Raw genomic sequence first — 18516 nt, 5'->3', positions numbered from 1 at the left:
TAGCATTTATTTTGTGTACTTGTAATCTGTAGTTTATAAATAATATACCCCAAAAGTTAATTTATATGAAATAATTGTAACAGCTTAAGAAAAATTGGTATTTCAATTATTTATCTTCAGACTTCATGAGATTACTCTATAAGCTCAACTGTTCAGAAGGTGTTTTTTTTAAGTTTGTAAGTTCAGTAGTTTGAGAACTATAGAACTCAATCTGCATGAATTAAGATGAGAAAAGGAAATAGTATATCACATTTTTTTGATACTGTCTCTATTTTTTTGTCTACATTTTAAGGAAATTAATAAAGAATATTTCCTTTATTGAAACTGTAAGCCCTTTGATTTTTTTTTTCCTCCCTTTTGAATTATAAAGAAACAAAAGGGAAAAATAATGGCAATTTTTTTGCTTTCTATATTATCTCTTGGTTCTTCTCCACTGATCTAAATAAATTCATGTATTTCGTTAATTTTTCTCACCATTCACTTGTGAGCAAGGACTGAATTTCAGATTTGCTTGAAAAAGATCAGAAGGGGCTATAATGAAGGTATTGATGCTTCTGTAGCTTCTGTAATTGTTCAGCCAATTGCTGAAAAGCCAGTAAAAGTAATCTTTTATGAGATGACCAGTACAACATAAAAAATACTTATATTCCTTTTTAAATCCAAAACACTTAGAAGAAATTTCATTTCAGGCCAAGAATGTATACAGACTAACATTTCTTCAATATTCACATTTTGTATTCATCATTAAGAGTGTCTGAATTAGGTTTTACTTACCAACTGACAGTGTTTGTCTGTAGTAAGATCACGATTGTGTCTTGCGGTAGTATTTTGCTGCCACATCAAGTATTGTGGCTTTGCTCCAGGATAAGCTGAAGATAGGGAAAACTTCAGAAGAAATAAATGAGCCATATTGAAAATGATAGGACATTTACATAGGACATTTTTATCATAGCTCTTCAACCCTAATGCATGTCTGATCCAAACCATTTCCTGAATACTAGAGCAAAATGTCTAGGAGTAATGTTATCAGCTGCTTAACACTGCCATCAGTGAAGCGAGAGCTTTGAGTATATTTCAGTACCAGCAGCATTACTGCAGCTGTGCAGTTTGGCTGTGGCACTGTTCATTGCGAAATTGTGTACAGTACGTCAAACTTAAATTCAAAGTTCAAATCTTAGATTTGAGTTCTTACGAGTTTGTAAATATTTCTTAAACTCAGTAACATACATTTGTCTTCTGCAGTGTAACTAGTTTTTTTGTTTATCCTTGGCATTTATTTGACCACTGAGTATTTAGTAAACTGGTGACTTGCACAAATCTGTAAAACTAAATGCTTACGATACTGTTGGATAGCTTTCTGAAGACAGTAAATTATAGTTTTACATTTGCATAATACTAGGAAATATTTGATGGAAAATTTTTTTTTTTGTTTCCTTAATTAAAGTCTTTAGCTACATTGTGTTAGTTTAGGTAGGAAGAGGAAAGCTGCTCCTTGACGCTAGATGGCCTTTGAAACCAGAGCAGCACCTCTCTAGTTGGAATTTAGCCAAGTTACAAGCATGTATTCCTACAGATACAATTGAGTTACTGAACAGTGGTAATCTGTTATGTCTCTAAAAGACAAAAATCTTAAGCTAACTACGTTATGGAAATGAATGATTGTATAATGAAAGAAAATGTGCTAATGTAAGTAGGTTTTTGAGCCTTGAATTTGAGTGTATCAATTCTTTGCATCTACTTACTCCTTCACAGGAGAAGTTAGATGGACTGAAAAATCAAAAGAAAGCATTCATCCAGCCAGATAAAATATACAGTATTATGCTTTCCTTGTCATTTACATATGGAACATAAAGTGCCGCAATGCCAAGCTGTAGGAGATGTTCCACTAGCTACATCTGGCTCTTTGGCAGGTCCTTCATTTATGGAGTTGGCAGTACTGTGCTTATTTGTCCTTAATGCTGCTATTAGAAATCCGTCTGGTCTTTTTGTATTTTATTTTGACTCTTACGTTGTTTTATTGTACCAGGGAAATGAACAGGATAGCAACTCGGACAGTTGAATACTTTTCAACTTCCTGCCTGTTTGCACAGCTCTCTCATATGACCACTGTGCAGTTGTTGGAAAGTTTCTTCATTTTGAAAGGGCAAATCATTGTTCCCTTATAATTGAGGCAGCATCATTAGATATTTTGTGTTTTAATCATCTGCTATGTATCACATATGGCTGTTCCTTTCTGACTCCCAAGTACAAAGAAAAGCAATATTTACATTAAAAAAAAAAAATGCTGATCAGGAGTAAATGTAAGACTGGAAATGTTGAGGAGGTGGTGAGAACCTTCAATTGCTAGAAGAGGAAGTTTCTGAAACAGGAGCTATCTGATAAAATTTCTGGAAGTTAGTACTTTTACATACGCATAGCTACCCGTCTGCAAAAGGAATTAATAGTAAGCTTTGGGCACCAGTAATTTTCTGTGGATTTCTAACATAGAAACTGCAACAAGCAACTAAAACTCTTGCCCAGGTCTTGAGAAATGCCATAGTAATGTAATACTATAAAAAAACTGTGATAAATCAGAATTCAAGAAAACCAGTTAATGTGTAGGAAAGAAACACTGTTTTATGCAGAAGTAGTTCACTTAATCTTTGACTGTGAGGTTGCTTGTTCTTTCTTTTGGCTTGTCTGGTATTGACTGATAAGCCATGGGTCTGCTCCTGTATTGGTCTTTCTGTGTTTTTAAATAAATACGGGTGCGTATGGTCTTGAATTGGGTTGAAAAATAGCAAAACTTTAAAAATTACCTAATGTAAAAGTATAGATTTTGTTGTTTGAGTGGTTGCGTTTTGGGGTGCTTTTTTGTTTTTATTGTTAGGTAAATTTAGGACAGTGCAAAGATGTTTTTAGTCTTTTTTACTCTTTAAAATACCTATATACATTAACATCATACTCTTGAGATTATTAGTGTGTTTTTGTTCAAGTGATCTCCATTGACTAATACGTAGAAAACCCTTCCAGTGAATGGGAATTTTTTTTCAGGTGGTAAGATTTATTCTGTTACAATGAGTTCTCATTTTGCTCTTACAAACTGTACTGAATTTAACTGTATGATCAGGCAAGAAGCACGGGAGTAGAGCATCAACAGAGGTCCTTTTTGCAAATTAAATGCTTAGCACTGTCTGAAGTAAAGAAGTGGAGGTTGTTAGCTATGCGTGGCTGCCGCAGACGGTGAGAACAGGGAGCTGCTGACAATCTCTATCAGGAAGCTCAAGGTACAATCAGATGCAGGCTAGAGCATAGCAATTGTTTAATGCAGTGTTTGGCAAAATTGCAGCACAAGCTTCTTTGGCAAGAGGCTATCTTGATACACTGTCTATGAATAATGTTTTCTTGCACAAGATGTGGTGGCCTGTATGGAAACTGGTATGGAATGATACAGCTTATTACTTCACTTTTATAGAATCATAGAATCATTAAGGTTGGAAAAGACCTCTAAGATCATCGAGTCCAACCATCAAATCAACACCACCATGCCCACTAAACCATGTCCTTAAGCGCCTCATCCAGACGTCTTTTAAATACCTCCAGGGATGCTGACTCAACCATTTCGCTCGGCAGCCTGTTCCAAGGGCTGACCACTCTTTCAGTAAAGAAATTTTTCCTAATGTCCAATCTAAACCTCCCGTGGTGCAACTTGAGGCCATTTCCTCTTGTCCTATCGCTTGTTACTTAGCAGAAGAGACCAACCCCCACCTGACTATAACCTCCTTTCAAGTAGTTGTAGAGAGTGATAAGGTCTCCTCTGAGCCTTCTCTTCTCCAGACTAAACAGTCGCAGTTCCCTCAGCTGCTCCTCATAAGACTTGTTCTCTAGACCCTTCACCAGCTTCGTTGCCCTTCTCTGGACACGCTCCAGCACCTCAATGTCCTTCTTGGAGTGAGGGGCCCAAAACTGAACACAGGATTCGAGGTGCGGCCTCACCAGGGCCGAGTACAGGGGCACGATCACCTCCCTACTCCTGCTGGCCACACTATTTCTTATACAGGCCGGGATGCCGTTGGCCTTCTTGGCCACCTGGGCACACTGCCTCATACAGTTGACCTTGGCCCATCGATCCAGCCTGTCCAGGTCCCTTTGCAGAGTCTTCCTACCCTTGAGCAGATCAACACTCCCACCCAACTTGGTGTCATCTGCAAACTTCCTGAAGGAGCAGTAAGTTTGATAAAGACTCCGCAGAATCTTTAGTACTGCTGGTTGTCCACCCCTTTAAAACTGTACTGCATGCAGATTTTCCATTTATTTTTCCCCAAATGCTTTGAAGATGTTTCTAGAGAAGCAAACTGGTATTTTAGTTCATTTCCCATAAATTGTGAGTGAGTAGTAAGTAGCAGGTTTCCATTTAATCATCTTGTTTGGGACTATGCACAAGACAGCAGGTGAAGCCTTCTAGTGAGACTGTCTTGCATCAGCATTCAGCAAACATCAGTTTAACATGCCAGCTTAATTATACCATTGTACTTTGGTTTGACTTAAACCTTATTCGTATGGGAAAAAAAAAATGCCTCAGGATTTGAGAAATTTACCAAAGCCTAGTTTGGGAGAGAAATAGACTTCAGCTGGAGTTGGCACTAACACTTGTTGGAAAAGCCGCTGCAAAATCTAAAGAAATAGATTGTCACTAGTGGTTTGAGGACAGTATAATGTTCTTTCTAATCTAAAGTTGTGACATAGATGAGAATCTCAATGACATGAACGTTTTGGATACTTCATCAAAATGTAGATAAAAATAACTTTAATGTGACATTTTAATTTTTATTGTAAGCTGCCAAACCTTTCTTGTTCTTACGAAGCTTGCACTGCAGAAATTTCAGGAAGGTACTTAACTTCTAACTTTAATTTAAAATCTGCTTAAAGTCAACAAGATTTTAGCATGAAATCATGGAGAGAATTCAGCTGTTCTAAGGGAAACAGATGTTCAGATGCCATTGTGAACAGGGTTACAGTTTTATAGATAATTATGCAAGCCAGCAGATAGAAGAGAACAGCAAATAGTTCTACTTGATATTTGTGACCAAAATGCAGGGAGATGGGGTGTATCAGATAGCATGTAAAATGTTTAGTCACTCTTGAACTTCACCTCAGGCTTTTCCAGAGCCAGTAGGACTAAGCTAACTGGTATTATTTATTAATTGCTTGTTAATACCACAAGTTACTTGAAGTTTTGTTAGGTCAGTCTGTGGAAAACAGTTTCCCCCCCAACTGACAGATTTTTGGGAAATTTTCTTTTACTTCAGTAAACTCATCACTACAAATGTAAATATTTGACTGATTAAGCTAGATTTTTTTTTCTTTGCCTTCTTGTTCTTAAAAAAAGGTAAGTGTGAGATGAACAGAAGACAAAGTTCCTTTTTTAGTTTGTTTTTATGTTAATTTTTTGTAGAAGTATGTAAGTCTTTGCTAGGGCACACATTTCCTTTATGTTAAAACATACTGCATGTTTACTGAAATTGTAAATTGTCGCATCACTGACCTGATACCTGTAGTAGCAAATCTGAAACCAGTCAGTGTTGAGGATATCAGCTAACTTCTGAGTGTAGATACAGATACCATTTGGGTTTTTCCACTTCAGCTTTCTTTGGGTTCATCCAACTTAAAAGGAGCCGAGTTATTCTCTCAAATGTATTATACAAATACAGTTATAGCATTACCAGGCCAGCTCAGATCCAAAAGAACCATTGCACAGTATGGTGTTGAACCCCCACTGTCCATTTGTATTCTGTGCAGAGCAATTCATGTAGCGGTGCTACGATCCTGGTTTGGGGAGGGCCAATTTTTAAATTTTTAAGTTAATTTAAAGTGTGATATTTGTGTTGTATAAAATATTTGTAGTTTTAAATATTTGCATGAGAGTTTAAATATTGTTTTGTTAAATTGGGATGCCTCGGTACAGGTGTGTAGGGTTTTTTGTATATTTTTCTGTGTTCAGTTCAGAAAGAAGACGAAAGGCTTGGGGGAAGAACAGAACTTGGAGTTACCAGCCTGAAATAAAACTAAGGATAGTTACGATGGTAGGAGCTACTCTATTAGAGAGGGTAAATGACTGGAAAATTCAGTCATTCAGAACTAACTTCAGACGGTGGTAGTTGCATGCGAGAGAAATCAAAACACTTTTTTTTCCTTTTAAGTCTCTTATTACAACTGGAGCATTTGTGGAACCCAAGCCTGAGGTATTTTCATCAGCAAAGCCTGCTAAAGAAGTCTTTTGCCACCTACAGTGTCTTCTGTTTGTGTTGGTGCAACTGTTTTTGGGGCAAAGCAGTGAGCCAGATTGGTAATAAATTTGTGCTTAAAATAGCTGCTTACCATTGTCTGTTAAAAATAACCATGCAGAAGGGATTTTTATCAGTTACGCTAATGTAGCTCAGGATGATCCTGTTACCGATATAACTACGCAGTCTTTTTTGATACTTCTGAGAGATATCTGATTATTCATGTGGTAACTATATCATTGATACGTGGAAAAAATGTATGCTGTTAATTAGTATTTCACTAAAGGTATTTCTGTGTCTTAGAGATGTATCAAGCAGTCAGTTGCATTTTTATTTAATGAGGTTTTTCATAAAAATTCACAATGGCGGCTGTCACAGACAGCTAAGTGTACTTGTTTCCCCCTTACAAAAAAAGAAGTGAGAGACTTTTAAAATATCATCAATGTGTTCTGTTCTTTGCTCTTTTTATAAAGCAGTTCTTTGTTTCCTTTTTGGAAACTCATTCATTCAGCTTATTTCTGGAAACACTGATAAGCAAATGAAACTGTCAGTGGACCAAATGGCGTAAAATATGTCCTGTAGTGTATCTGATTTGTGTCATTATGAAAGATACTTTATTGTTGCTTTGCAAGTTGCCTCTTTGTCTTTTTTAGCTCGTAATGTCCCTGTGAAGTAGTTTCAGACAGTATTTGCCATCTAATGTTCTCTGTGAAAGCTTTATAAATGTTTTCAGTGAGAGGCTGGAGAGCAATAGAGTTATACACAAAATTTGTTCCTCTCTCTGCATGGGAACAGTTTTGAAAATGTAAATATTTTTCTCCCACTATAAGAGAGAACAGAGAGAGTAACCCTTACCAAATGTACGTCTTGCTCAACACTACATGCCATAATGCAAATGACAGCTCTCGCATCTCTGGTTAGACAAGGCTTCCAAGTCTCAACAGTAATAAAAAAATTGTGGAAAAAACCCTGTGAATATCAATTCCAGACACTAATCTTCCTCCTCCCCAATATTTGTATCTTTCTAGCTTATGTGGGCAAGAAATGGTAGGACTAGTAAATCTGAATTTGGTGGTGTTAAGAAGAGACTCTGTTCTGAAATTGTTCATGGTTGACAAGGCACGGTGTATAGCGGCTGTAATTTTCAGATAGTTCTTGACTAAATTATTTCTGTAGTGAATTGTTTATAGTCACGTTCTTGATTTTTAACATTATCAGCTTAAACCAATCATTCTTTTGCAACCCAAATCTTGGAAAACTTGAAAGGGTATTACTGGTAAGTTGGCTAAAAATTTCTCATGAAGTGAAGTGGTTGCAAGCGCACAAAGGTCATTAATTTCTGAGAACTTCAGTTGATATATCTAGGCTGTTCTCATGTATCCAGGCAGTTCTCATCCAGAGGGATAAAAAAGCTTGCAAAATCATTCTGTTTTTTAAAAAATACTCAGAAATAAATCTGTTGCTACTGTCTGTTGAAGATTTGGGGTGGGGGGACTGTCCCTCTTTGAAGGGGTGAGGAGGAGGATTACTTGCAGAAAGGAGGCTGGAGAACTGGGATGGTAGTTCAACAACAGTAAAGTCATGGACACAATGTGTGTTTGAAAGTGACTTTCTGATGCCCGTTCTAGGCAGTCTTTCTCATGAACTTTTGTTGCAGCTCTGATCAGTTAGGCTTTTACCCGATCTTCTATGGAGCTTTTTCTCTGAAGACAAGGGAGAGGCTTCCTCACAGAGTAAGAGAACTTGAGGCAGATGATTGCGTGCCCTAGCTTGTTGAAGAGAAGGAAGATGAATTGTGATAGGAAGATTTATGGTAGAGAGTGAGCTAAATGTCATGCACATGCTTCACAATATTTTTAAGAAAGTAAGAAAGAAAAGCAATCGATATGGGAGCTGCTGGCACAGGGCTTGAGCAGAGAAAGGGATTGCAAGAGGAGCAAACCATTATGGAGAAAATCTAAGTTAAACTATATCTTAGCAGCAAGCAAAATCCAGGATAATTGAATACCTCATACTGTGTAGGCTCTTCGAGAGGAAGTTAGGAAGGGAAGGCCCACCTTTTCCATTTACCTGTCAGTAATATATCCCATCTTCCCTCCCTCCTGTTCTTCCCTTCCATGCACTATATCTATATGACAGGTATCTTTAGGTAGCCACTAATTGCCTCTTCAATAATCATGCCAATCTTTACAATTTGCCAGAAAAGGCCGATTGCCTACTCAATGTTTTGTGTGTGCTTAGTATAGAAGAACAACTGTATTTTGCTATAAAGTTTCCTAATGCAGCTGCAAAACTCATATGTTGCTACTAGGTAAATGAAGCAAGGGCATCCAGGTGATTGCTTTCTGTTAGACGCGAGTCTATTGATAGCCCGGAGTAGTCAGTAGCGACTAATGCACACTGCAGAATTCACTGGCTGTGCTGAAGGGGTAGCGCAGTAAAGCTACTATAGTGATATTTAATTTGGACAAGTAACAGTTCCAGTTTTTAGAAAAAAGCTTCTCAGAACTTTTGATTTCGAATGTAGTATTGCCTAGAGAAAAACACTGAGAAAACAGGAATTTCTGAAACATGGAGAAAGATGTGTTTATGAGATGAAGGAACAGGAGCAAAACCCACCATTTTTGCCAAAACAGGATTTGTATTTTAACTGCTTTGTCTTAATAGAATGACCTTATTTTCAAATTTTAAAATGCTGATCATGTGTTTAAAATAAAAATTACCACATCAGCAACTGGCTCAAATGCTGCCTTTTAAATAAGTCTGCTTTATATAATCTTTGAAATAGCTGGGTTTTTTAGTTTGTTTTTAAATCACTCCTTCCTCACAGTTGAACTGCGCTGATTTTAAAAAAGCCTTTTTTGTTTGGCATGTTCGGTGCATATATTATAGTTGTATAAACTTCATTGTTTTCTTTTCTCACTTTATGATAGTATTTAAGTGAGAGTGTGACACAATTTTACTCTTTCAAATGGTTGATAATCTTGCAAGCACACAGCTAAGCTATCCCTTAGAACTATGTAACATTGTCAGGCACAGAAAGAGGGATTCATAGTGCGATCGGAGCAGTCACAGCAGCATTTTGCCAGATCTCTGCTGGTCTGTAGATACGCCAGTGGCTTGTAGCCGGCTGGTGGGTGTATTCCAGCTGCTTTAGTTGATGCCTGGCTACAGCAGTGGATGTTGCTGTAGGAAAGAATCTGAGCCACCGATAGCTGACACTGGCATAATTGCTGTGCCGTTCTTTAGTAAATGCCATTCTTTAAATGGCATTCTCTGTTGTAGAGAAGCAAGCTTTATAGGGAGTGGTAATTTCTCTTTCCTAGAATAACTGATATATTTAGAAAAACAGACAAGAGCTTGGGTACATAATCCTTTTATCAGGTCTAAGGAGAAAGCTGTGTTATACATTGGTTAGCATCAGCAACAGAAGTTCTCTCATCTTTCTTTGGGGTATTAGACTAGAGACATTTGTAGAAACTTGAGCTTTCCTTTGCACACTGCAGCTCAACTGTTGATGTTGTGCTTATTGACACATTTCTGTTAGTAGAAGCCCATTTGTGGTAATTTCAGAACTGACAGCGTTATTTTAAATACCCATTTCATGATCTAATTTAAGAGGTATTTCTGTTCTGTGGTGCATTACTTGAGGTGAAAAGCTATGTCTGTATTTACGATCTACTCACAGATGTAAGACTGAATGAGTCTCTGGCCATGAAAAGCAAAACATTAGGCTATATGATTTATCTTAAACGTGTTTTACATGTATTCTTGGTATAAACATATGCTGAAGGCTTCTCTGTAACAGCTGGGTTTTTTTCTGAGATGAAATAATCATACAGTGAATACGATTCTGGTGTTTGTAAGGTAATCTCGTAAGGCTCTATATCTCACATAAAGCAAATGGGGTTACAATATTCCTAGATCTGCTACATGTGAAGGAGTCTTAGACTCAAGCTGTCTCTTATTAAATCTGACATCATTGCATCAATGGATGTAGTATAAGAATTCCTGACTGTGCATTTAAAATTGAAAGACAAATGTGTATATTGTGGTAATGTCATTTAAAATCCATTAGACTTCGCTTGATGTAGGAGAGCACCGTATCTGAATTTCAGCATTTGCATATATAAACTAATCATCAGTTGTTTTTTTAATAGCCTGTGCTTTTTTTGTTATGTATCATGAGGGAATATCTCTAGATACCTTACTGTATAGCAAAAGGCAAAGAAATGAGTTGCAAGCGGATACAGTATAATTGGTTTTAGGTAAAGCAAATCTTGAGCTTAAAAGAAAGTGCAGAGGAACGTGTTTCCCAGTGTCAGCCCTCTCTGAGCTTCTAAAATGTCTGATAGAATATGTTGAACTTTCAGCAGTCATGTAGTTGCATGAAAAATATGTCTTGAAACATCCTCATTTTCTTGTTATCTGTTTAGTTGTTACTAATTTAAAATGTTTAATCATAACTGAATTTGCTCACAGGCCTTGTTGAAATGATGACACTTGTTTAGTAAATCTCTTTTATTTCATGTATAGGTCACTCTTTAATGAGCGGTAAACACTAAACCATTGCAAACTGTTGCACTTCATCTTCTTATAATATACTTTCAGATTAAATTTCACTTGCCATTTTATTCCTCATCATGCAACTCTGTTGATTGCTGGTGTCTTCGGTGATCTAGTAGTATTTTCAGCAGACCTTGCTCTTTTTCTATCTATGCCTTTTCTAGCTTTCTTATAAGTCTAGACCTCTCTGAGTCTCCACTGGGAAATTTTGTTTTGAAAAAATACCAAATATACACTGGGTTTCTGTTTAGTGATTCACAAGAATTTGGGTTTTTTTAAAATCCATTAAAGACTTAATTACATTAGTTTGGTGGGGGTAGGGAGTGTGGAATGTGTTGTCATAAGCTTTTCAGGAATCAAGGAGGTATGATAATCCACTTGTTAACATCTTCAAAGACCTCTGAAAGATTCATAAGATCTAACTTGGTTTTATAAAAAGTCTATTCATGCTGCTGTTCTGCTGTGTTCTATCCAGCTATCTGTTGCTTCTGGTTTCCACTCCTTTTGTTGCACAGAAATTGTAATTTTCTGCTTCATAACTCCTGGATTTCCCGTGGATCCTTTCTGAAGAACTGTCAGGCGCCTGTTCCCTTGATAGCAGTGCTACTTTAGATGAAAGGTTATGCACCGCACTTGGGCAATTTCATACTTCAGAAGTTTTGAGTTTCTCTCATCTGGTTGCAGTGATTTCTTATATGGTTTATCAGGATGACTGTCTGTGCTGACACTTAAGATTTGAGACAGTTTTCTCAAGTTTGCCCTTTGCTTGGAGAGGCTGTAGTGTTGAGGCCTTCTAGATCTTCCTTGGACACTGTTTAACTATTCTATGTGTTCTTTGAATAGCTGGTTGTTTTAATGTGTATCAGTTAGGTGTTTGCTCTTCTTACGATAATGAGGTTTTCCTCTTGGGTAAGAACATAATAATATCCATGGTGAATCAGGCCAAAGGTGCACCTACCTAATCCAGTACCCTTTTTTGACAGAGGACAGTAGCAGATGTTCTTAGAAAATAAGAATGGGGACAGAAGGTAGTGATGTGATATTTCCCCACAATACTTTCCCAGCATCTTTTCTTCTTAGGTCATTCAAAATACCTGTAAATACCACCTATGAAAAAATTGAACTTCACAGAATCCCAGAATGGCTGAGGTTTTAAGGGACCTCTGGAGGTCATCTTGTCCAAGCCCCCTGTCAAGCAGGGTAATCTAGAGCAGGCTGCCCCAGACCATGTCCAGATGGCTTTTGTGTATCTCCACAAGTGGAGAGTCCACAATCTCTCTCAGGCAACCTGCAAAGTAAATTAATTCTATAATGAGACATTACTTAAGTTAAAGAAGTCATAGACTACCTATTTTTGAACAGACTTCCCAAGACACCAACGGGATCAGTAAGTCTTAAGAGAAAAAGGTGTGCAAATAAGTTTTTCCAGAGTGTTAAAAAAATGGATTGCTTTAAATAGTTAAATAACTATTGTTTTAAAGTTAAAATAATGGAATCCAAATAATAGACTGTAAAAACCATCTCAGTTTTTCATCTGAAGTTTTCATTTCATTCCGATCTAATTTATAATATTGTAGTATAACTATAGTTACGATGAGACATATAAATACTGTTACATGTTCAGCATAATAAAATTGCTTAGGATTTCATAAGACATGTAATTAAATTCAAGACAAGTTGTACTACCCATCAAAACAGCTCTTCATATAAAACACTGCATCATGATTTATTTGATATGTTCGTATATGTTGCAATTAATTTTTTTAACTGCCAGTGTTCTTGGATTTTTTTCAGGGTTCAGCTGATCCTTTAAACAGTGCATTCCACTTGACGTACAACATGGTATTGAACTTGCTTCGAGTAGAAGAAATCAACCCTGAATACATGTTAGAAAAATCCTTCTATCAGTTCCAACATTACAGAACTATTCCAGAAATAGTAGAAAGTAAGTATTACTGTTTGTTGTACTCATGAGAGTCAGTATAAAAGATGCTGGACTCTCAGATTGGGTAGTTACACTTCATTATGCTTGAAAGACTTTATACCTGTGCAGTTCTTGTCTACCTGCCAACAGTTGCCACCACACCATTTGCTGTTACGTTATAGTTTCAAGAAGAGTAATTTCCTCTTGTTCTTAGGTCCCATATTGATAGGTGCTGTCAATCTATGAAGAGAGCTTTCCTCTTCAAGTCAGACAAGAACGGTTGCCACATTGCTAAACTGTAGGACAGACGAAGGAAAAACAGTTTAAAAATTCTTGCGGCTTGTTAGAGGCGCAGAGAAGAAAAGTCTTACTCCTTTTTGATATGCAGAACTTAGCTAAAAGAAACATAATTTTAATATCTCATTACAATTTCTAGAAGAACTCAGGCACGCTGCATTCAGAGTAGTATAGGAAAAAATGTTTAATTAAAATACAAAGCAAAATTCAGAGAGGACTGAGACATTATTTGCACTCCACTGAGTAACTTAAGTTTTAAGCCATGATCTTTAAATAGTATGTTATTGTGAGCCAAAGTCAGTTTCCAAAAATCTCAGCCAGTGTTTGAGAGTGAGGCCTCTTTCAAAACTTAACCCAGAAGAATATGAAGAACATGAGAGGTAACTACTTCCTTTGCCACTGATGAATGAACATTGTTAATTGAGTATTCATTTGTTAATTGAGTATTAAGAGAGACAGTGTGTGTGTGCGTGTAGCTTTGATAGAGGAGCAGAGGGAGCGGGGTCGATTCCCTTTGCAGAGTTTCTGTTAGTTTGCAGATGCAGTATTTAAGGCAGTACTAGTCAAATATATTTCCTAAGAACCTCCCTGTTCCAATTGGCATGCCTAGATCTTCATTCTAGCATTCCAGCATTGCTATTTAAATAGAGAAATGGAGCTGGAGAACCCTTTTCATGTTTCTTGGACATTTTTTGTTTAGGCACCATATTGGGCATTAGAATTTTGTAATCGCTTCAGTTGCAATTAAAAACACAAAGGAGAGAAATGGTTGTTTAGATCAAGGAGGAAATCATACCATGAGTATGGATTGCTAGCCTTTTTCTTTAAAAAGTTGGCACCTAAAAATAGGGAGCTCTTCCCTGAGCTGTTTCTCATGTCCCAGTGAAGTGGCATTTCTGACTCACCCATGTGCATTCAAATAGCATGCAAGAGGGTGAGTTGGTAAAGAGGAAAAATATATCTTTATAATGTATCCTTTTTTGTGTTTACTAGTGGTATTAGCAGTGTGAGAGAATGAAGCACGTTGCTTATAATAAAAACTGATTTGCCTAATAAGGTGTAAAAATGTTGGAGGAAGAAAATACTGATTTCCAACTGATGAAATGGGAGCCTAAAACAGATGAGGAAGAACATCTTCTAATAACTTTCCTCTTGTTGGAAGACATCTTGTTAGAAGATATCTTTGAGAAATCTTTTCATAGGAGGAGGTAGAAGAGCGCTGGTGAATACCCTCCTACAAATCATTGCAAGTTTTTGTGGGACTTCTGTGCAACCCTAAATCAGTGATTCCTGGACAATTGGGGGTCTAGCCTTCTTTGTTTTCTCAAGCTTGTTTATTTAAAAAAAAAAGTATTAATATTTAATTTCCTATAAATAAAATTTAATGGACAGATTTATAGATTTCTAGCTTTCCAGAGAATGGATTATTGTAAATAGAAAATGAATGCCAAAAATGGTGACAAAGTACTAGTTATGTAGATCTGAAAGCAAAACATTGATTTCTAAATCTGTGAAGTTACTAATTTCCATGAGATTTTACTTTTTATTATAGGAGTGAATAATTTGGAAGGACAGTACAACAAAATAGCGATTCCCAATGAAGAAAATGTGGTCATATACTACAAAATCCGACAGCAGCTTGCAAAACTGGGTAAAGAGATTGAAGAATATGTTCACAAACCAAAGTATTGCTTGCCCTTTCTACAGCCAGGAAGACTGGTAAAGGTAATTTGATTTTTCTTTTGTTTTGTTTTTATTTCCAGTCTCTACCTGTCTGTGAAATTTGCAGGGATCATTTGTGTCTGCCAGTTTACCATCTTGAAAAATTACATGCATTGCACTAAGCAACAGTTTTGACTTTCGTTGTGTTTCTTTGTTAAACGTGCAACAGTGAATTAAAAGAAATACTGTTTGCATGATGAATAATTGTCCATGATTGCTGTTGTAAATATCAGAAATACAAAAAGATACTCTTGTAGGGTGTGATTATACACGGGTTATGTTATAACATCTTGTAATATTTTCAGGTGAAGAACGAAGGTGATGACTTTGGATGGGGAGTGGTTGTTAATTTCTCTAAGAAATCGAATGTTAAGGTAAAATACACATTCTCTCCATTAGAAAAATATATACCTTACTGCTTTTTTCTGAAAATAAGATAAAACTCCTATTTTCTTTGTAGTTCTCAAAGGCAAAAAAATTTTCCTTTCACCCCAGATATACAAAAAGCTCAGGCCTTCCTGAAGTGAAAGTATGAAGAAAAAAAACTATGGAATGTGGGACAAACCTTAAGTCCTGTGTTCATTTTTTAACTTTTGGCATATTTATGGAGGAAATGCTTGCTTGTGTCTGGGATAAGTAGTTCAAAAGTGCACTTGGCACTACAAACGTTTCAAACTATTTAGTTTGTTCCTGAGACATCCCAACAGCGCTACATTAAGCTGTTCATGGGAAAGATACTGCATTATCTACTCTCAGAAAATCTCTAGAAGCTGTAAGTGAGGATTGAGAGCACAGGGAGACTGACATTTGGCTCTCTGTAGAACATTGTCTTAAACTGGGGAATTGTCTTGAGTCCTAAGCTAGTGCATGACACATGGGATTGCTTGTCCTCTGAAATGTTGTAGAGTTGAGGGTTGGGAAGTTAAAATACAAAGAGAGGAAAACAATAGAAATGGATTCGGGGAAATGTGGAAGAAAATACAGAGGGCAGTGATGCAATAGAAGCCAGATTTGGTTTTCCTTCCAAAAACCCATTTTTATAGTTGGTCTCCACATAACCCCGGAGATGATGTTTTGATCTCCCTTTCAGAAATGTTTTGACAGGCTACTCTGCTTGGCTGAATTAAAACCTAAGTTTAAAGTGTATTTTTCTGTGGTGGCATTTTTGCTGTAATTTTAGCAGGAGAGCATTAGCATTAATTAGTAGGTCTAAATGAGAAGTTGTCTTTGTCAAGTTCTGGTGGCACCTGTACATTGTGGCACCTTTTGGTGCTTCTCTAATATATATTCATTAAAGAGAAAAAGAGAAAAATGTGTACGTACAGAACTTATTAAAAGAGATTGTGTTTTGGTTTTCCATCTTCCTTTTGAAAGTCTTATTTCTTTCTTTTTCAAGTCGGAAAACTGGACTGTTACTGCTATTGCCTAAACTTTTGCTTCTAGACTGCTTTTTTCATAGAGCCACATGAGCATTAAAGCAGATTTCCCCCTGACCCCAGCCTTCTATGTAAAATTGCCAATTTCTGTGTCACTGGAGGCATTCTTCTATCTGTGTCATATTTTATCCAGATATATATTTGCCTTCCCTATCTGGTCTCACTGTTGTATAAAGCCTTTAGGTTTGAACGTTAGCTTTGAAATTATGGTCTGTTCTGCAGGAGATGGCTCTGGCTCCAGCAGTGCTTTTTTCATTAAGTCATTCTAGCAGCTGGGTTGAATTTTTCCTTCTGAGTTCTGTGGAAAGAATGACAATAGGTGCTGAAAATTATGGAACAGACTTAAAGCTATGTAACTTTTAAAATCAGTATGGAAAGACTAGTTTCTATGAGCAGAGGCAAAACAAATGACTTAAAGAAGCTGTAATTAACGCATTTTAATGTGTCTGTTCAATGCATTTTTGTCCTGGGATACAGATGCATTTCCCCATTACTATTTAATGTAGTAGTATACTTAGTTAGTAATGGAAATATATCACTGTTATGCCATGTCTTTAAACCTTCATCCACTTCGACAGTTCTTTGGATTTGCCTTTAGAAATGATGTTGAATTCAGTCTATATTACTAGTTTTTCTTTAGTTGTAAATTTTTCTTCGCTGTATCATAGTTTCTAATGAAGTCCTTTTTCTAGTGAGGAATACATGTAGTTAATATTGACATTTGGGGTTACAGTATGTCTGTATTTCGCTGAGTAATTCTCTTTGTTCATTGCAATGTGAAAGCAAAAGCATGAGTCGTGAGTTATGTTCATTATTAATTATATTTAGATGTTTTTCCAGCATAATTTCATGATGCAGTGTTCTACAAAATTGTGACTACAAATAGCACTTTATCCTGAATTACAGTAGACAATTTCAAGCAGTGAAATATATACTATATTATATACTATATATATACACACTATATTATATATATAATATATACTATATTATGTACTATATTATACTACAGTATAGTAGGCAGCAAAGTAACTATTTTTGAGTAAGAAATTTTATTTCCACTAGATTGTGCCACCAGTATGCTAGTTTTATTGTTGTGCTGTTTATAGTCCATATTGTCACCTGATCCCTGATTCTAGACATCAATTTTTTTCTGTTAAAGGTTATTGTTAATAAAATTTGAGATGCTGCAATTTGGTCTTCCTTGTTTAGATGGTTATAATCCTTGTATATTCAACTTAAATTTACGTACTTACCTGTTCATGTTTATTTATAACGTTTACTACATAAACATTGTTTTTAGTGCCATGTCATGGTCATTAAATTTTCAGTGAGTTTGATGTTACTGGGAAACTGAATTTGTTATCTGTGCCGTGTTTCTTGATTTGCAGATATGATCAGCTGTCTTATCTTGTTTTGTTTCCAGGCATATGAAATAATAAATGTTTCAGGACAAATCTAAAATCCTTGGGATACACCTAACCATGCAATATTCTGCCAAAGAGGGCAGATTTTTATCCTTGAATCATGTGAATTGATGCAGCATGAATCAAAGGATAATTCAAACTTGAAATTACAGAGATGTCTGTGACTAACAAATTTTTACAGGGTATTAGAGTCTCTCTTTACTTTTACATATAAAATCATGGTTGTTCCTGTTCATTTTAGTACCTAAAATGTTGTAGGAAACTGATTGAAGGAAACACTACACATTCAAAAAGCAGTTCTAGATTAAGTCACATCTGGTCAGCATTGTCTAAAAGCCATTGGTATACATAAACTTACAGAGAGTGATATTAACAGCAAATGTTAATGACATTTATACTCCTGCTTTTTTGGTAGGTTTACAATACAGTTATTGATAGAAATATTTTTTTCCTGTCATAATTTTCTAGACATCTCCAATTCTAGTATTTTCTGTAGCATTTATGTGCAGCTATGAGTTTAGTCTCTTCTTCATTCAAGTCAGCATTATGCTTTCCATGGCTTTGGCTGGATGCTGATTTGGTATATATGGATATTATTTTAAAATTCTAATTCAGAGAGCAGTAGTGGTATGGGTCTTGAACATTGCTATGAGTGCTTTCTGCAAATGCAGGATAGAATTCAGTGGAACAGTTTCTTCCTCAGCAAGTAACTGCATTTCTTGAAGAAATTATGTATCTTGTAGGACAGGATAACCCAGTTTTTTGGTTTAGTTTACTATGGCAGTTTCTTGTAGTACTTCTGAGAATCTCTTAGAAATGCTCACTGGTTCCACCCTGCTTTGCATGGAGTGAAACCAGGGGATCAGGCCCAGCCAGCTCGG

The 18516-nt window shown here is 36.3% G+C and overlaps 1 protein-coding gene across 1 annotated transcript in view; it reads left to right on the top strand.

Moving 5' to 3' along the window:
* SKIV2L2 (superkiller viralicidic activity 2-like 2 (S. cerevisiae)) overlaps positions 1-15146 on the top strand; it is a gene marked incomplete at both ends in the record, with an annotated part of 32594 nt that extends 17448 nt beyond the window's left edge. The window contains 3 exons of the mRNA XM_009581792.1: positions 12624-12774; positions 14603-14775; positions 15078-15146. Of these exons, the coding sequence (XP_009580087.1) occupies positions 12624-12774; positions 14603-14775; positions 15078-15146 (393 nt within the window). The remainder of the gene's footprint in view (positions 1-12623; positions 12775-14602; positions 14776-15077) is intronic.
* Positions 15147-18516: the final 3370 nt, after the last annotated feature.

Source organism: Fulmarus glacialis, unplaced genomic scaffold, assembly GCF_000690835.1.
Source record: "Fulmarus glacialis isolate BGI_N327 unplaced genomic scaffold, ASM69083v1 scaffold39707, whole genome shotgun sequence".
NCBI classification, from domain to species: Eukaryota; Metazoa; Chordata; class Aves; order Procellariiformes; family Procellariidae; genus Fulmarus; species Fulmarus glacialis.
This window is presented reverse-complemented; position numbering and strand designations above follow the sequence as displayed.